The 19,581-nt window shown below is 53.6% G+C and overlaps 1 protein-coding gene and 2 long non-coding RNA genes across 3 annotated transcripts in view; 1 reads left to right on the forward strand and 2 right to left on the reverse strand.

Moving 5' to 3' along the window:
* The window catches only part of FAIM2 (Fas apoptotic inhibitory molecule 2), a 31,113-nt gene extending 19,738 nt beyond the window's left edge, over nt 1-11,375 (reverse strand). Inside the window, exons 1-5 of the mRNA XM_050748697.1 lie at nt 11,130-11,375; nt 8,506-8,698; nt 5,391-5,494; nt 4,925-4,989; nt 4,437-4,490 (exon numbers count right to left, since the gene is read on the reverse strand). Coding sequence (XP_050604654.1) covers nt 4,437-4,490; nt 4,925-4,989; nt 5,391-5,494; nt 8,506-8,698; nt 11,130-11,144 — 431 coding nt within the window. The 5' untranslated portion in view covers nt 11,145-11,375. The remainder of the gene's footprint in view (nt 1-4,436; nt 4,491-4,924; nt 4,990-5,390; nt 5,495-8,505; nt 8,699-11,129) is intronic.
* LOC126931029 (uncharacterized) lies at nt 9,226-16,639 on the forward strand. Its single transcript, XR_007717767.1, has 4 exons — nt 9,226-9,347; nt 9,770-9,879; nt 16,260-16,327; nt 16,553-16,639. It is a non-coding gene; the product is annotated as an uncharacterized LOC126931029 (long non-coding RNA).
* On the reverse strand, nt 16,222-19,185 carry LOC126931031 (uncharacterized). Its single transcript, XR_007717769.1, has 3 exons — nt 19,136-19,185; nt 18,511-18,626; nt 16,222-18,389 (listed from the first exon to the last, which is right to left on the reverse strand). It is a non-coding gene; the product is annotated as an uncharacterized LOC126931031 (long non-coding RNA).
* Between the last annotated feature and the right edge of the window lie 396 nt (nt 19,186-19,581).

A 19,581-nucleotide genomic window follows, 5' to 3' on the forward strand; every position in this document is an offset into this window, starting at 1 on the left:
CTAGTTCCTCATGACCCCTGGGTCCCTCCTACCTCCCTCACACTCCTCAGTTCCTCCAGGGTCTCTCTCAGTCTGCGTGGTTACCTCGATGTGGGGTCCTCTCCAGCTCTTCTTCCCCCATGCTCTCCCTAGGTGGGCTCACTCAACCACATGACTTGCTCACCCACATTTCTGATCTATATTTTCCTTTTCAACCCTAGTCTCTAATTTTCAACTACCAACTGGGCAGACATGACTATTCAGACACAAGTAATGCTCAACAGGTTAGAGGGGAACTCCCTCTCTCCCCTTCTTCGTCTCCTGCATTCCCTCCTGCAGAGAATGTCATGCATCCTCTAAGTCACCCAATCGGAGACCTCAGCATCATCCTTAACTCTCACTCTGCTACACCCAATTAACCACCTGGACTTGTTGATTTTTCTACCCAGGCAGTTATGAAAGCTGCCCTCTTCCCTCCACCCACTACCACCCTTTGTGGTCAGGGCACCTCTCTCTCTCTCTGGCTTGGAGTATTGCAGGAGCCCCCCTGCCTTCCACCCTCCATGCTGCAGGCAGATCCAATCATGTGACTTCCCTGTATAAAATTCCCAAAGACCTGGCAATGCCCTGTCTGAGCAATCAGGCAATGCATTCCCACCCACCCCTCCAGCCCTTCTCTCACTGCACTCCGCCCCTCCACTACACCCCTCTCATCACAACCTGCTCTGTTGCCTGGAAACGTGCCTGCCACACTCTACTCCTGCTGGAAGGGACTGACTGGCAAGGACACCTGAGGCCTTGGTTAGGGGGGCATCTTCTGTGCACCACAGGCATACCTCAACCAAAGCCTGAGCCGCCGCACCCTTCGGGCCAGCTCCTGTGACTTCTCACCCAGGTATAGCATCTGGGGGCCAGCCTGCAACTTATCAATGTTCTATTCCCACCATCTTACCCAGAGCTTGGTGCCTGGTAGATGCTCTTCAAATATTTCTGGATGAAATGCAAAACAAAACAAAACAAAACAAAAAACCCAAAAAACAAGAGATGTAGGAGTTGAGACAAGCATATTGGATTTGGTGAGTAGGACCCCTTCAATTTAACCCTTTCCTGGTCTTCAGTGGTTTTCAAATAAGGAGGAACTGTTGTCACAGTGACTGGAGGGCTCTTCTGGTAGTTGGTGCCAGGGGTTGCTGAACATCCTGCTCCGTGCAGAATGGCAAAGCTATCCTGCCCAACTTAGGAAACACTCGGAACCTGCCCTCTTTCAGTCTCACTTGAGTCATTGGTCAGCCACCTCAGCAATAATGCTAATAATAATACCCTTGTCCATGTGGGTGTGGGTTCTATCTCCCCAGCCAGAGTGGAAGCTTCCTGAGGGCAAGAGCCCAGTCTCCTTTTCTCTCTGGTTCATAGCTCTCTAACTTTCAAGACAAGGGGTCCAGAGGAAGGGCAGAGGGGCCAAAGACCCTGTGATTGTGGTACAGCTTGGGAGCCTGACACCCTGAATTCACATCCCAGCTCTGCCACTACTGTTGTGTGACCTTGGACGATAGCCAAGACCCAGCTTCCACTTTAGCAAAACAGAAATACTGGTACCAACTCACTGGACTGTTGGGAGGACTGATGAGACAACACAGTTCAAGCGCTTCGCGTGGGCCTGGCACAGGGGTGGGACTCCCCACTAGAGTTATGATAATTAGAAGCTGGCTGATGGACAGCTTCCTGGAAAGGCTCTGACCCACCTCCACCCAGCTCTGGTCTCACACTTGTCCTCCTCTGCCTGGATTTCTCCTGGCCCACCAGCTTTCCACCACCGCAGACACGGTGGCTCAGTGGGCGCAATCAGACAGTAAGGTGAGAATCGATGGAGGGAGGCGACAAGGGCCTTGAGAAAGCTGGGCTGTGGGTCGGGGAGGGGGAGGCTGGCAGCCCAGGGGGCAGGGAATGAGTCACTTAAGAAGTCAGAGAGAGAGAGCCAATGATTTATGTATCAGAGCCCCAGCCCCAGGGCCTGGGCAGGAACCACAGTCTGTTTACAGAATGTCAGGACAGGGAAGTAAGGCTCAGGTGCAGGCCAGCATCCAAACCCAATGCCTTCCCCCAGCTTGTCCTGCTCTAAGACAAAGGAGGAAGCAGAGCACAGAGGGCAAGTACATGGGTTTCACCATCAGAAAGACCTGGATTTCTACCCTGGTTATGTTACTCTGAGCCTCACTTTCCTCATCTGTAAAATGAGGATAATAGTAGTGTCTGCCTGGCAGGGCTATTGAAAGATCAAGTGAAAAATACATGTAAAGTGCTTAGCATGGTGCCCTCCATACAGAAAAAGAGCTGTCTGCTTCTCAGTGCTCCTATTGTTATTCTAAAAGGAAGAGACCCGGATGGAGTCCTCAGGGAGCACAGGATGTGTTGCAGGAGGTGAGACCCACCAGGACTCAGACACGAGGCCGACTTAGGGGGCAGGATGGAGAGAGTTGAGAGGTGTGAGGGGGCAGGGCAGGGCAGGACCCCAGGCAGGGTTTCTGGAGGAAAAGGGCAGCATCCCAGTGGTGAAACTTCCAAGCACCTTTCACACTTTGGGACACCCTATGAAAAGCGCCCAGTTCACGCCCACCTCACCTCCCACTTTCGCCAGCACCCACCCTGGTAGAAGCCAGAGAAAGCATCTCTGTTTTCTGCCCAGAGACGTTGAGGAGGAGGGACTCCAAATCTCACCATTCAGAGGTCAGATTCTCATACTCCACCCTCCCAATCCCCCCATCCCACCCAATGGAGTGCACTCTGCCCCCACTTCCTGGGCCTACTCACTCCTGGACTGTCTCCCTGCCACCACCTTCTCAGAGCATGGAATCCCACAGACCCTCCCCCAGAAGGCTCAGAGAGGGGCCTAAGAATCTCTTCCCAAGTTCTCAGGGGCCCAAAGCTGCCAGGACATGCTGATGTGCCAGAAGCCATGCCAACCTGCCACATAGGCTGGCCCAGGTGGTAGACTCTGGGGCCTCATTAGTTTTACCGTACAGTGCCTCCCAGGCCCCCAAGACACATGCCTCCCCACCTGCCTGCAGACAGGCCCTCTGCCCTCTGCTCTAGGAAAGACTCTGGAACCCCCAGAGGCCAGGCTAGGGTCCTTACCGTCAGCCTCTGGTGGGCCTCTGTGAACTCTAGGCCCATCTCTGAGGCTACTCTGGGCTCGACGTGGTCCACGGGGCTCTGGGCTGAGCCCACCTCCCCACCAGAGCCCTATCCAGGAACAGACTTGGGACAGCCACAGTGTTTAGGCTCCTTGGCCAGGCAGTCAGAGCCTTGACCCCACAAGGCCCCACTGCTCTCCAAGATGCCCGGAATTCCCCTGCATGGAGCCTTCCACCTCTCTGCCAGAGAAGTCCCAGTTTAGAAAATGCACCATGTGCATTCTCGCCCGATGCTTTTGCTTAAGCCACTTCTCTCCTGGGAACGCTGTCTCCAGTCTTCATGGCCCATCCTTTGGGGGGCGCCCCTGATGTGGGCTGCATGCGCTGGTGTACAGGCTCACTCCTTCCCTCCTCCCCTCTCCGAATGCTGCATCCGTTCATGCTACTTTGGGCCACCAATAACTTTCCCTGCAGAGGCCTCCTCTCCTGCAGCCCCTGTACAGGGCTGGGCTCACAGTGAGTGCAAGAGCAGTTCTGCTCTGAGCCCCAGGATGGTTCTGGTGTGGAGAGATCCAGGATGACTCCTTAATTACGCAGAAAGGAGGATCAGAATCATCTACACCTTCAAACCTCCTCTCCCAAGTTACCGGCTGGTTTCCTCAAAGAATATAGGACAAGCAGGAGCCAAGTGGCTCGAGGGCTGCAGGGAGCCTGCCAAGTAGACCGATTAAGAGCACAAGCCTTAACCGGAATTCTGGGTTTGAATCCCAGTTCTACCACTGACTAGCTGTGTGACCTTGGGCAAATTCCTCATTTCTCTGAACCTTAATTTTCTGAAGTAGTCATACCCAGTAGATGTGAGGACCGAATGCAATACTGTACATCAAGCACACAGAACAATGCCCAGCCCTTATTAAGCACTCTTTAAGTGGTAGCAATTATGATTAATATTTCATAAGCATTACTAACAACATTAATAAGAGTAGCAACATTATTATTAGTGTGGGCCAAAGTGTTCCAACCTCACTGCCTCTTAGGACCGAGGTCTGGGTCACTCCAGCTACAGCCCTGGCCCAACCCTTCCCAATTTGTGCAGGCAGCAGAACCTACCCCCATCTCTTTTGTGCTCCACCAGATTTAACACCCCAGATAGGTCCTTCTGGCCATGCTCTGAAGCCGGCAGAATGGGGCAGGGCTGGAAGGGATCTGTGAGAACAGTCCCTATGAGGCTGGGGGAAGCTATGGGCTCAGATTAGGTCAAGAAAGACAGAGATTCCCTCTTCTGGCCACTAAGCCTTCTCTGGAAGGGGACTGGGATATACTCACTAGGATGCCCAGTACCAGGCTGGGTTGGCCTGGACATAGTCTTTGACAGGGTCACTGCAGAGAAGAGAGAGGGGGAGAGAGAGTCAGAATGTACCCTAGGTCTCCATTTCTGGTTCAACATCTGCATCTGTCCCACACAGTTCACAGGACTTGAGAGGGAGCCGAAGGAATGCAGCCCCTGGAGGCTCGGGGAGTCCCAGCCCACAGTCCCTAGCTGGGACCTGCAAGTGCCTGCACATGCAGTTAGTGGTTCGGATCAGAAGGACTGCCACACAGACACCCAGAAGGCACCCCGGGTCCACCCCACGCTGGACAGACGACCCCTCGCCTGGTGCACTCTCTAAGGCTCTGTCCCAGCAGGAGGAGGCCCACTGCCCCACAGGCATCTCTCCAGGCAGCATTCCAGCAGGAGTCTGATCATGGGTTCCCCAGCTCCAGGCCTGGCCATAGCCACCCCTGGAAGGTGCTGGTCCATGCTGCCAACTCACCAGAAAGTAAAGAGAGCCACGACAGCCAAGGTCACCAGTAGCTGAATCAGCAGGATGGTGTAGACCTGGGGGTGGGAGGAGGTTCTACTCAGCTTGGGGAGCCCTGTTAGGGACCTGTCAGCCCCTCAGCGACTCGTTCACCTCTCCAGGTCCCCATCCTGTGCTCTCCACCCTCCTTCTTGGGGGTCATTGGAGTGAACCCAGGACAAGGTGAAAGGAAAGCAAAGATGCTGCAGAGCCAAGCGCACCCCCTAGCATTGGGAGAAAAGAGGGGACAGTGTGTTTAGGTGTAGCAGGGGGCACTGGAGTGACACCTAAGGAAGCAATTCCTAGTGGGTGCTGTCAGCTGGGATCACAAGAGAAGCGGGTAGGGATGGCTTCTGCAGGCAGAGGGTTGGGCCAGGGGCCTCTACAGGGGCTCCCCCACTGAGCTTCCCAGTCCCAGAGGGCTAGAGAGGGGCATTACCTTTCTGATGAAGACTCGACGAACTTTCTGGTCGTCCCAGCTGAAAGTGGTGAAGAGCTCATGGTCTCCGGTGGGGAAACCGCTGTCATAGCTGGAGCTGCTGCCTGTGTGGCATGTGGAGGAGGAGGACATGAGGGTTCCCCCTACATGGAATTACTGTCCCCAACAGCCCCCATCTCAAAGCTGCCTCTTTGTCAGCCTGGCTCTCTGGACCCTGAAGTCTTTCTCTGCATCCCCATTATCAAACACCCAGCCTTGGCCCAGCCCAGCCCCACCCCAACCCCCAGATCTCTCTCCCTGGTCAATTCTCCCTTTTCCTGCTCTGAGTCCTGGGAAGAAACTGTCATCCCCTACTTCTCCCTCCACCCCGGCTGGGGCTCCCCAGGGACCAAGCTATGCCATACGAATGTGAACCTCCCATCTTCTTCACCCCACCCTCCTCCTTGGACATTCTGGCTCCCTTGCAGTCAAGGATCACAGAGGGCCAGCCACTCTCTCTGGGCCACCCAGCAGCAAAGATCCTGACCCTGGCTCATTCTTTTTGTTTCTGTTTTGTTTTGTTTTGATTTTTTGAGATTGGGTCTCACTCCTGTCACTCAGGCTAGAGTGCAGTGGCATGAAACGGCTCACTGCAGCCTAGACTTCCCCTGGCTCAGGCAATCCTCCCACCTCAGCCTCCCGAGTAGCTGGGACTACAGGTGCACACCACCATGCTTGGCTAATTTTTCGTATTTTTAGTAGGGATGGGGTTTCACTATGTTGCCCAGGCTGGTCTCGAACTCCTGGGCTCAAGCAATCCACCTGCCTCGGCCTCCAAAAGTGCTGGGATTACAGGTATGAGCCACCGTGCCCAGCTCTGACTCTGGCTTGTGCTGAGGCCCTTGGGCTGGGAGCTGGGGACTGGTTGGCTGTGGTGGACTGCTGGTGCTCCAGCTGGAAATCAGGGCTTCAGCGGGGTGAGGGGATGGAGGGGAAATAAAGCCAGGACACGGGCAAGAAGTGGGAGTGAGGATGACCATTCCAGGCCTAGTCCCAGAACTGAGGCTTTCGGAAGAGCATGGACTCCACAGTCAAACAGACCCAGGGGTGGATCCCTTGCCTAGAACGTACTAGATGTGTGACCCTGATAAAGTTACTGGCCTTCCTGAGCCTCTTCTGATACTGGTTAGTGATACTCACCTCCTGGGGCCCAAATGAGATAAACATGAAAACCTCCAGGTCTGTGAAATGAAAGCCTTTGCTCTCTGGTGGGAACTACACTGCCCCCCTCCTTGTGTCCCTCATCATGGCCATTTCCAAGTCCTCCAATGTGTTCATTCTGTCCCTCCACTGTCACCACTAGGTGTCCATGATCTCCTTTGCCCCCAGCAGTAGCCTCTGACTTGGTCTTTCAAAGTTGACCACGGCATTGCCCTGCTTTGAGCTCTTCAATGGCTCCCCACTGCCCTTCACTCAAGTTCAAGTTTCTTAAGAAAGCCTCCACGGCCTCCCTGAGCAGCGCCCTCCAGCTCCACTACACATTCCTCCCCCCGACCCTGTTCTCAACCTGAGTATATATTTTCCACCACGTATTCTCTTGCCTGTGGGCCCCTGCACATTCTATTCTTTCAGCCTTAAACACTCATTTTCTTGCCTTTTCACCAGGCTAACTCATGCCTATCGTTTGGGACTCAGTGTGGATACCCCTCCTTCCAGGAAGCCTTCCCTGACTGTCAGGTGGGTTAGGTAAGCTGCCCAGGCACCTGTCACTGTGTTTGTGTCACTGTGTGGTAGTTGTCCAATCACTTGTCTATACAGTCAGCTCTCCGAGGACAGAGATCCCAGCAGGTCTTGCAAATCAGTGCATCCTCCGAAACAAACCCAGACACAGACCCTGTGCCCTGGCACACACTTAGTAAATGTCTGTCACAGCTGCCTTCCTGCCTCGACAGTTCCTTAGAAAACATACCTTAAAGCAGCAGTCCTAGCAGCCAGGATATGGGAAATGAGGAAGGGGGAGAGAGGTAGACCCACTGCAAACCTAAGGACCGGAGACCCTTGCCCTCTTGACCTTCACTTCTCCCTCGTGTCCTGTCTACATCCTCTGCCAAAGCCCACGTGGCCAGGCCACAGAGAGAAGGGAAAAAGAGAGGGAAAGTGGGCCACCGGGTGTGTAGAGAGGGGAGGAGGACGCCCACAAACACCAGACCTTCATTGACCCTCCAGTAGGTCACGGTGGGGTGAGTCTTCAGGGGTCTGCGCCCAGGGGATTTGTAGTGGGAGGTGTAGACCATGGTGGCTACTCCCTGTGAGCAGAGGCTCTGTCTGGGGCATTGTCTCTGGGATCTCTTCTAGAATCCTGCTGGGGGTGGGGTGATAAAGTGGGGGAGGGGAAGGGGCTGCTGAGGGCAGCCGAAGGGGCTGAGGAGGATTTCCTCAGAGCTTTTGGGAAGCTGTACGTTCCTGGCCCCAAGGTAAAGCTCCCACAGGCTGCTCGACCCAGCAGAGCAGCTCCTACCCACTGAGATTCTCGGTCTGCAGGAATCTGGCATCCACCTGGGGGAGTGTGCCTGGCTGTGGGGGATACTGACGCTGGCAACCACACTCCCTCGCCATGTCATGCCCCCCTGCCCCAGCACGGGCCTGGGGAAGGGAACACAGATGAGGAGAGTGATTGGTGAGGTGGATTCCCAGACCCCTATCCCCCAACAGCCCTGGGCCTCCATGGGGACCTGTCCCCACTGAGCCAGGCCCAGTGAAGGCTATGGCCAGTGGCAGTTTCATACGCCCCCTCCTTCTCTGTATCTCTTTCTTCTAGGAGGTCTTTCTTCACTAGCCCTTAGCTTTTCTCCCTCATCTGTCCCCTCCATTTACTCTAGCATGGTGACTTGAAAAAAAAAACGCCCTCTTCCCTATTGAGAGCACCCTGATGCAGACATTGTGTCTCTTTCCGTTTTCATGGAGTTGTCTCTGACCTACCCTCAGAACAGTTCTCCAAATCCTAAGCATCTAACAAGATAGCTTCATACAACCACACAGTGTACCTCTTTCTGGACAACTTCCTCCTACTCAGGTTTTCCCTCCGGGTCGACCCCCACCCCATGATGCTCCATTTTCCAGGAGCTGAAAGACTTACTGGGGTCCACATAAGCCCAGCTTGGGTGGAGAGGCACCGCCGTGGGGGCTGGGGAGAAGACCCCTGCCTTCATCCCCTCCCCAGATGTGGCTTCCTCATAGGAGGGTGGGGCTGAGGGCACTGCTGGAGTCTCCTTCTTCTCGTGCACCTGCTGCTGCCCCTCGGTCCCAGGGGCCTTGTTAGCCACGGAGAGCTGTGGAGTAGAGGCAGAGGGAGAGACAGTCGCCAGGGAAAGGGAGCCTTCCAAATCCTCCTCACCAACTCCTCAATTCCTGGAACTTTCACGGGTCCTTCCTTATCTACACTCGGAAGCCAGGAGTGCAGACAAGAATGTCTCTATTTTATAGACAAGAGAACTAAGCTCCAGAGGGGTCAGAGCTAGCTGGGGCACACGGTGGAGCTGGGGTAGGAACAGAGGAAAAAGAAAATTCTTAGGAGTGCCCACCACTGGTTGTCACTGTCACTGTCCCTGGGGTAGGGGCAGGGCCTCTATGGTTCCAGAAAAGGGCCTGGCACGTAGTAGACTGTTACAAATAAAAGGTCCTGTCATTTAATCTTCCTGAGACTTGCTAGTTGTATTTTGACCCCTGCTTTAAAATGAGAATGAGGATCAGAGAGGAAGAGCGATTCATCCTAGGTCACAGAGCTGCATGTGGGCCCACTGAGAGGCAGGGCCTAGGCACTATCCACTGGGATTGGTCTCCTTCTGTTGGGCTGGAAGTGATGCAAGGAGGATGGAGATTAGGGAGAGAAGGGCAACAGAAAGGGAAGAGGAGAGGGAGAAAACAGAAAAGAGGAAGGGCCTTCAGGATGGAGGAAGGGCAAGAGGATCCTGGCTAAAGGTCTGTTCTGGCCTCATCCTGTAGGAATCTCAGCCTCTCCCCTAAACCAGAACAGACTCACAGAGTGACCCAGTGGAAGGGGCCTCAGAAGACATCCAGTTGAGTCTCTTCCTTCACTGAACAGATGAGGAAACTGAGGCTCAAAGGGAAATGTCCCCATGGCAGTTTGGAAACGCGAGTCCATTTACACTCAGATGTGTCCCCTGCCCCCCCACCCATGGACATGTTTAGCTTTGGTGGGAGGATTTGAGCTGGGAAGTGAATGAGGCAGCCAGAGAAGATTGGGGTGGAGGGGGTGGTGTGAAATTGAAACAGCAACAAAAGGTCCGGTTCTCAGAAAATGGGATTTAGGTGTGGTTCCCAGAAGATTGTGTTAGACCCAAAGGGCCACTGAGGAAGACTGCGGACTTCCTTCTTTGCAGGGGGTGTCTGGCTGAGGCAGCCTGGTGATGGGCATGCCAGAAGACTCCTGGTTCCATCCAGGCCCAAGGACCACGGAACTGGAGCGGTCCCTCCGTCACCCAGCAAGCCTGTGAGTGAGCTGGGGACAAGGGGCAGAGGAGGCAGAGGTCCCCCTCACGCCAGGAAGGGAACAGCGCCACTAAAGGGCCTGGTGGAGGGGGGGTGGGGGTGGAAGGAGATTCAGCAGAAGGGGGGGGTTCTCCATGTTTACCAAACTGAACACTCCCCAGGCCTCCCACTCCCTCCCACTCCCCAGCCCCCGTCATCACCCGGATCTGAAGGATCATGCCCACCAAAATCGAGTTCAGCCCCCACCCTGCCACTCCGCCCCTCAGAGCCTCCTGAACCCTAATGCCCAGCGCCCCCTACACACATACGGCACTCCCAAGTGAGGTGTGATCAATGGCAGGAGGTGGTATCATCCAATGACATCATTTGAGGCCCAAAGAGCTTGCACACAGGGAGAGGAGGGTCTGAGGGTCCAGGGAAGAATGCCATTGGCTCTGAAGATCCTCTCAAAGAGAAGAAGGGGGAGTGTAGGGTAGATCCTTGCCCTGTTTTCTCTGCCCAATCCTTAGCAACCCAAACAGAGGGCCAGAGGACCCTCCCCCTTAGCCCCAGGCCCTAGTGGTTGTATAATTCCACAGGCTATTGATGTTACATAAGCCTACTAGGCCAGCCAAGTCTCTGCCCCAGCCCCTCCCCTACAATTCAGGCCTAAAACTGGAGAAGAAGAGATGCTTCATCCGGACCCATCCATGCCTGGCCAGAACCAAAACAATTACAGCAACCCGATGCAGGGTTGTCACAGCAAGCCCCAAGCACAGGGATGGAGCCAAGATGCCCAGATGTGGAATAATGGCAGGGAGCGGGGTGGGGGTTGTTTCTGTGGAGGGTGGAAAAGATAAGCATAAAGTGGTTGGGTCTGGGATTGGAGGGCTGGGCCAGAGGGGGTTGCCCTATAGGCACTGCCCCTCAGGACTCACCCTGGCACACACATACCCATGTACACACATACAGTCACACCGGACGCCCGGGCTGACTCCTCACAGGGGGCCTGGGTATCCGGGAGGAGCCTTGTGATGCCAAAGCAGGGGTGGGAGGGAGACAGGGGAGGAGAGGCGCGCCTGCGGGCTGGAAGAGGCCCGGTCCATTCCTTGACACTGGCCTTTCGGTCCTCTGACTTCAGCAAGGACCACTGAGGACCTTCAACCTAGGGCCAGGGGAGGACGCTTTCGTGGTCCAGAGGGTTTGCTGAGGATGACAGGGATCCGGGAGCCGGAGGATGGAGGATGGTGCAGGCGGGGGAGATGACGGTACCTTTCCCTGGGTCATGGTGCCGTCTCTCGGGGAAGGGGTCTCTGAGGCCGGGGCGGCCGCTTGGGTAGCCGCAGCCTGCCTGCGTCTCTTCCTTCCTCCGCGTGGGTTCTAGCAACATCCACTGCAGCCGGGCCGGGCCGGCGCGTACCATCGGCGCGGGGGGAGGAGGGGCCGGGCCTGGGAAGATGCTGCGGAGGACGCTGCGGATTTGCGAGCCCTGGAGGCGGCGATCGTGCACCGCCCCCTCCCGCCGCTCTCCCCACTGCGCCCCCCACCGCCGCCCTTAGCCCTCCCCCGGGATAAGAGAGCGTCGCGCTGCGGAGCAACCTCAGTGGATGGATCCGCGGGGGCTGAGCGGGCGGGGGACGCGGGAACTCCGTGACACCGACCAGCTGACACTGCCCGCGTGAAACCAGAGCCAGGCGTCAGGGCCTCATCTCTCCACCGTATCTGCACCTCTCTGCAGCTCCAGCTGCGCCTCTGCCTTTTCTCCCTCCCTCTTTGGATGCGGCCCTGATTTCTGTCTCCATCTCCACCTCTCCTCTCATCATCTATTTCATCATCCGCGGTGGAGGGGAAGGTCTGGAAGTCTCGCTTGTGCTACCCGCTGCTAACAGGGCCCCTGGGCCCTGCGCTTCTGTGGGTCTGGGGCAAGCCAATAGCCACCTCTCCTTGCTCCTTTTTCTCGCCTGTGAAATGCACACAGTAGGTCCCTCCCTGCCTTGGTTCACAGAAACATGGGGTGGGAGGACACCTCTTCTGTTTCCTTCAACCCTACTGGGACATTTCATGGGGTCTTTCTGGAGACACCGCTAGTTCTGTCTCAAAGCCTCTACAACCCCTGCCAGAGCTCTCTTCCTGCCTCCACGCTTAGCTTCCATCACCCCGTCTCCATCTTCCCCACGTTCCATTCCTCTCATGCCAGAGCTCATTCTCCTCGCTTCCCCAGACGTGTCCTTGTGACCCAGCCATCATTAGGCCCCGTTTTCTGTAGCTGCCGCAGTGTCACTGTGGGGTTTGCAATCTCAAGAGCTGGGATCAAGTCCCAGTTTAGTCACCCACTGGCCACGTGGCCTTGGCAAGGCCCTTAACCTCTCTGAGCTGCAGCATCTCCTGAAAAAGGCTTAGAATAGCTCTGTCCATCCTAGACTGACTGTCAGACGCACAGGTTATGGCAGTAAAAGCACATAAAAGACCACGAAGTGCTGGAAGTATATGAGGTATTATTAACTGAGGAGTCTCCTACCAGAATGTCTTGGGTTGCCCCAGAGCGAGGACCCACAGATCTGCCTAAAAGAAGGATCTGAACCTGCTATGATGGGATGAGGAACTAAGACCTGGGACAGGTGGGGGTGGCCACTTACCTTCTGCTTCCCTCTCACTGCCCAGGGACCCACCTAAAGACTTTGAGAAAGCAGGGCCCGGTGGGCAGACAAATTATAAGCCTTTTTTTTTTTTTGAGACAGAGTCTTGCTCTGTTGCTCAGGCTGGAGTGCAGCGGCACAATCTCGGCTCACTACCACCTCTGTCTTCTGGGTTCAAGTGATTCTCCTGCCTCAGCCTCCCGAGTAGCTGGGATTACAGGCATGCACCACCACGCCCGGCTAATTTTTGTATTTTTAGTAGAGACAGGGTTTTACCATGTGAAATGCACTGGACCAGGCTGGTCTCCAACTCCTGACCTCAAGTGATCCGCCCACCTCAGCCTCCCAAAGGGCTGGGATTACAGACATGAACTACTACGCCTGGCCTAATTATCAAAGTCTTTATCCCATCCTTTTTTGCCCTTTGTCCCCCACTCCATAACCACCAATTTTGTACAAACACACTTAAGCCTGGGCCTCCGTGTCCAGAGGCTCTCTCAACTCTGCAAACCTGAGCTCTTCTTCCAGCAAGCTATGCCCTGGTCCCCAGCACTGCTCCTGGAGCTCTGGCCAGCTGGTCCAGGTTCTGGCCTTCCCTCCCTCTCTGCATCTGCATCCTGGAAGTGTTTTCCTTCTCCTGCTTGACAGCTTGAATGCCACCTCCTCCAGGAAGCCTCCTTCCCCGCGTTGGAGTTAGATGCTCCTCTTCTTAGTTCCCTAGCCTGTCACGTGGCGCTGTGAAGTTTCTTTGACTGACTCCCTGTTACACTCTAAGCTCCTGTAGCAGTTTTGGTGTGAGTTGGACTGAATACAGTGCCAGGTGTGTGGAATGCACTCCATCAGTTGTAGTTATTAATATTTCCCAGACGTGGCACTACGCAGAGCCTGACTTTCATCAGCCTCAGCACTTTCATGTTTGTGAATCCCTCCTATTCCTTCTCTCGCATTCACTCTGCTCCAGCCACACAGGCCTCTCGGCCATTCCTTAGATGGGGCTAAGCATGCCCTTAGCTGAGGGCCTTTGCACTGGCTGTGTCTTGTTTGGAAATTCTGCAGATCACTGCATGGTTCCCTCCCTCACTAACTTCACTACTCTGCTCAGACATTGTCTCAGGGGTGGTCTTCCTGATCTTTAACAAAGTAGGAATGCCACCCACGTACCCCCATCCAGTACATTGGACAGTCCCTTTTTTCTGATTAAGCTTTATGTTTTCTGTGTCAATTGTCACCTCTGACATGTTTTTTGTTTGTTGGTTTGTTTGTTTAGTTCTCTCTTTCTCTCCCATGAGAATGTCAGCTACAGAAGAGGAGGAGTTTTGGGGTGTTGTGTCATTGCCCTACACCTGTGGGTTAAAATAGTGCCTGACATGGATGTAGTGGGTTGATAAGTATTTGGTTGAGTAAAGTACAGCATTATACAAAATCCTTATATTCCTCAGACATGTTGACATTGTCAGTGCTATGATGTTTCTCAGATGTTGGACTCCATTACCTTGACATTGCTTATATGTCCCCCCAACTTTTTTTTTGGAGACAGGGTCTCTCTCTGTTGCCTAAGCTGGAGTGCAGTGGTATGATCATGATTTATTACAGTCTGAATTTCTGGGCTCAAGCGTCTTCCTGCCTCAGCCTCCCAAGTAACTAGGGTATATGTTCCCATGAGGTGGTCTTTGGACATTGGACATTACTAAAAAAAAAATTTTGTTTTGAGGTGTAGTTTTGCTCTTGTTGCCCAGGCTGGAGTGCAGTGGCACAATCTCAGCTCACTGCAACCTCCGCCTCCCAGGTTCAAGCGATTCTCCTGCCTCAGCTTCCTGAGTAGCTGGGACTACAGGCGCACGCCACCACTCCTGGCTACTTTTTGTATTTTTGGTAGAGACAGAGTTTCACCACGTTGGCCAGTCTGGTCTTGAACTCCTGAACTCAGGTGATCTGCCCGCCTCAGCCTCCCAAAGTGCTGGGATTATAAGCCTGAGCCACCGTGCCCAGCCAACATTACTCAAATATTAAACATTCGTGTAACATTCCTCTGGGATCTGGTAATGGTTAGGTGTGGTAGTTGAAAGCCCAGGCTACAGAGTCAAGCCGCTGTGCTCCAGATCCCAGCTCCTCTATCTAAAAGCTGTATGAGAGATTGTGAGAGATGAGTTGTGAGAGTGGTGAGAATGACGAGAGGTAGGATTTTCAAGGCACTTAGAACAGAGCCAGGCATCTAACACATGCTCTATGCATGTTTGATAACCATAAGCACACAGTAAGCTCTTGGTGTTAGCTATTAGTGTTAGCCTTAAGTGTTCCACAAATATTGTTTAATGAAGTAATTTCCACCACATAAGGCAGCTCAGTTCCACAGTTACTCATTTGTTCATTCATGTGTCATGTCTGTCATCTCTGTCCCTGTTGACACATTTGGTAGAAGCCATTCTTCAAGGATGAGGTCCCTTCAGACTCACCCCAGGGCAAGAGGGGACGGGCAGTTCTGGGGTGGCTGAGGGCTGGGGGAAGAGTGCCTCAGGGGAATCAGAAACAGTAAGGGGCTCCCCAGGGGAGCTGGGGGACTTATTGGGGTAACATCCTCAAATCTCCAGCCCTATGATAGGCTTTATTCTGTTTGTACAAGGCGGGGTAGTAATGGGGAGTTTCAAGCTTTATTTTATTTTATTATTTATTTAATTTTTGACACAGAATCTCACTCTATCGCCCAGGCTGGAATTCAGTGGCATGATCATGGCTCACTTCAGCCTCAACCTCCCAGGCTCAAGCAATCCTCCCATCTCACCCTCCCAAGTAGCTGGGACTACAGGCCTGCACCACCATGCCTGGTTAATTTTATTTTTGGTAGAGACGGGATCTCACTATGTTGCCCAGGCTGGTCTCGAACTCCTGGGCTCAACTGATCCTTTTACCTCGCCCTCCCAATGGCTGGGATTATAGGAGTAAGCCACTGTGCCTGGCCTCAAGATTTTATTGAACAAGGAAATGACATATTTAAAGTCATGATTCAGAAAGACCAACCAGGCCAGGCGTAGTGGCTCATGCTTGTAATCCCAGCATTTTGGGAAGCCGAGGTGGATGAACTCCTCACCTAAGGTCAGGAGTTCGAGACCAGCCTGATCAACATGGTGAAACCCCGTTTCTACTAAAAATTAAAAAAAAATTAGCTGGATGTGGTGGCACATGCCTGTAATCCCAGCTATTTGGGAGGCTGAGGCAGGAGAATCACTTGAACCTGGGAGGCAGAGGTTGCAGTGAGCCAAGATTGAGCCACAGCACTCCAGCCTGGGCAACAAGAGGGAAACTCAGTCTCAAAAAAAAAAAAAAGAAAAACCAACCTCTGTACTAATTTTCGCTATTATATTGTTTTCTATTTTTTCTTTTCTTTCTTTTTTTTTTTTTTTTTTTTGAGGTGAACTCTCACTCTGTTACCCAGACTGGAGTGCAGTGGTACGATCTCCGCTGACTGCAATCTCTGTCTCCTGGGTTCAAGCGGTTCTCCTGTCTCAGCCTCCCAAGTTGCTGAGATTACAGGCACCCACCACCACGCCCAGCTAATTTTTGTATTTTTAGTAGAGACGGGGTTCCACCATGTTTGCCAGGCTGGTCTCAAACTCCTGACCTCAGGTGATCCACCTGCCTCGCTCGGCCTCCCAAAGTGCTGGGATTACAGGCGTGAGCCACCGCACCCGGTCTGATTTTTCTATTGTTAATAGACACAAGGTTTTGCCTTGTTTGCCATGCTGGTCATTATATTGTTTTCTTAAATCAGAAAAGAAGAAGATTTCATCTGTGAACATGTGGGAGGGATGGAGAGAGGAAGAGATTGAAGGTGCAGGGGTAAGTGGAACTTCAATGATGGCTTTTGTGGAGGGTCAGAGCCCAGCTCTAGAGCAGGCTGCTTGGGTCCCAATCCTGGCCCTGCACAAGATGCTTGACTTCTCTGTGCCTCAGTTTCCTCATCTGTAAACTGAAGGTTGCGAGAATGAGGAGAGCTAGGATTTATAAGGCACTAGGAACAGAGCCAGCCATCTAACTCATGCTCTATGCATGTTTGATCACTAGAAAATAAGACAAGTGATCCAGGGGCAGAAAAGATGGAGAAAAGGGACAGCATGGGACAGGACCGACGGAACTTGGGAAGAGAGTAGAGGTGAGAGAAAGGCAGAAGGGACATCAGAAAGGGCAAAGGTGTGAAGACTGAGTCCCTGGGAGAATGGTCCCATTATGAAAAGGGAAAGGAGCTGAGGTGCTCGGGGGTCAGGTTGAGTTTGAGGGCCTGTAGGACATCCAGGTGGAGATGTCCTGTAGGCAGTCGGCCAGAGGTTCCTGGTGCCCAGGAGAGAGGTCTGGGCAAGGCCTCCTCCCTGTGCAGCCCCAGGAGGCACCATGTGCTGTGTTTAGAGGGAGGACCACATCCCTTCCCACCCTGGTGCCCAGCCCTGGGGCCCATGGAGTTGAACGCTGGGCTGGTGGTGGAGGTTTGGGACTCCTTAGCTCATTAGCAGGTGGACAGTGGCTGAACCCTGGAGTGAGTGAGCCCCCCGCTGCAGAGTGAGGCCAAGGAGAGAAGAAGGGGATGAGTGGATCCCAGGCAGCAGCTGGGGCGGGAGAAGATGGAAGAAAGTTCTGTCCTCCCTGTAGAATCCCCCTGCCATCGTCATCACGAGGCTGCTGTGAGCGTGGAGAGGCAAAGACCAGCCGGGAATATTTTCAGGGCTGCTCCGGCGGGGAGCGAAGATCTGGCTGCAGGCTTTGCCTCTCTCCTCCTTCCAGGCCCATGCTATGGCAGGCCCTCCCACTCCACACTCTGCTCTTGTTGCCAGCTCTGTCTGGGGCAAGTGTGGGTTGGCGGCGGGAAGGGGCAAATGTGTGGACGGAGGCGACTTCTCATTTTACAGACATGGAAGCACAAGGCCAAAGAGGTTGAGTGACTAACACAAGGTTACATGACACGTTGGGACCAACGCCGGTGAGAAGAATGCATTTGACCCCGTGTAGGCACGATCAGCTCGAGGGTTTCAGCGACAACACTGAGGGTGGAAGTTGGGGAGGAGCTGGGAGGGCCTCAGATCTCTTAGGTGGGTAGAATCAGAGCTATCCAGGCACCTCTCCCCAGATCCTCACCAATACCCCCTGACACACAGACCCACACACCCAGGCTGCACCACTGTCTGCCTCCCCAGAGTGTAGGTAAAGAGAGAACCTGTGCTTTTGAGGCCAGTGATGGGGGTGCAGAGGCAGGGGCTAGACAGGGCCCAGCTCACCCACAGCAAGAAGGTTCTCAGGGTGGGCTACAAGAGGCGAATAGGCCAGGCCAGCTCAGGCATCAGGCTGCTTGCTCCCTTCTGGGTATAGCTGGGCCTCAGCTGCGTCAGCTCTCCACACACTTCAAAGCCTGCCATCACCCTGCAGGCCCCTGGCTCCTACCCTTCTCACTGTTCTTCGCAGGGGTTCTTCCTGCCTGTCTCATCCCCAGCAGCCCCACAGCAAAGAACCTGACACTCCTGTGCTCACCAGCCAGAGGCTGGTTGCAAAACCCCTCTCTGCTGCGGTCCCACTCCTGCCTCCCGATGCCCCTCGCACTGTGCCTCTCCAGATACAGTCTCCAAAATGCAGGACGTGAAGCCCAAGCCTCTGGCAGGCATTGACATCCTGAGTCGCTGTGCTTTCCAGCGGCAGGAATTGCTGGGCCAGGTGTGAAACCACACTTCTGTCCCTCCTCGTCTCTGTCTCGCCTCCCCTGCTCCCCACACCTGGGCTTTGCTGAGAGTTGGGGCTGAGGCTGGAGCAATCCTCACTGAGCGCAAAAGAGCCAGGCTCCAGGCTTGTCATCCCAGCCTCACATTCCAAAACTCTCAGCCACATCAGCTCACTCCTCAGTAGGCCTGGTACAGGCCCTCTGCACATTAGAATAACACACACAAAAAATCAAGTTTTCAGGAAACTAGTGTTCTAGGCCAGGCTTAGCCCCTCTCTTGCAGCAGGCCCTTGAAAAGTCATTTCTTTCCCCAGGGTCTCACAGGTTCTGTTGCCATCGCATGTGCCGCTGTGCGTACATTTCCGTTTCTCTACCAGATGGAAAGTGCCTTAAATATATGGATTGTGTATCTTAGGCCTTCCTACTCCATCTCTTGACCTGGTAGAGTTCAGTACTGAAGAATACAGGGTTTGGGGTCAGATCAATCTGGGTGCCAATTCTGACTCTCCCGGTTACTAGATGATACACCTTAGGTAAATCTGAGCCTCAGTTTCCTCATCTATACAATGGATACTCATTAACTGATTTACTTATTCACACAATATTTATGAGGGCCAGCTCCATGTCAAGCACTGATATGTGTACAACACTGATCACAACAGACACAAATCCCGGCCCTGTGGGGTTACTTCTTAGTGGAGACTATTGGTGCCTGACCCAGAGAGTGACTGAAAACTCAGTGAGATGGCATTTGGACAGGGCTCGGCACGGTGCCTGGCGTACGACAGGCGTGACAAGTTAAAGCCATTATTGTGAACATCCATTCTGAACCAGAGAACCATTTGCTGAGAATTTACCGTGTGCCGGCACCATGCTAGGTGCTAGGGAGACAAAGATGTGGAACTCTCCTCCACACCCTCGAGGAACTTACAGTCGAATGCACCTACTGAATGTCAAATGGCACCATCCTTATCATTGTTCAGAAGCTTATAACCAGCACCAACTTGTATTACATGCAACAAAGAACCATAACATTCTAGAATGTCAGGTACAACAGAGACAGCTTTTGTCCCCCAATATCCTTCAGACAAAGCCATACATGATTGATGGTTATCAGCACTGTGCTTTCGGAGGATTCAGAAGAAGGAGAAGTTATATCTGATTGGGAGATCCAAAAGGATTGGCCTAAAGGAGAGGTGGCTTTTGAACTGCATCTTAAAGAAAAGGGTAGCCTTCGACAGACAAGAGACAGTGGTGTTGGGGGAGGAGAAGGAGGCCCTACAGGGGACCAGAACGGCATGCAAATGAAGGCATGGAGGAAGAAAAACATGAGGTGCCAACTTGGAGTTGAATCCTAGGAGGAAGGTGGCCTAGCCCAGAGGGAGGTTGGAGG

This window comes from Macaca thibetana, chromosome 11 (assembly GCF_024542745.1).
Source record: "Macaca thibetana thibetana isolate TM-01 chromosome 11, ASM2454274v1, whole genome shotgun sequence".
Lineage (NCBI taxonomy): Eukaryota > Metazoa > Chordata > Mammalia > Primates > Cercopithecidae > Macaca > Macaca thibetana.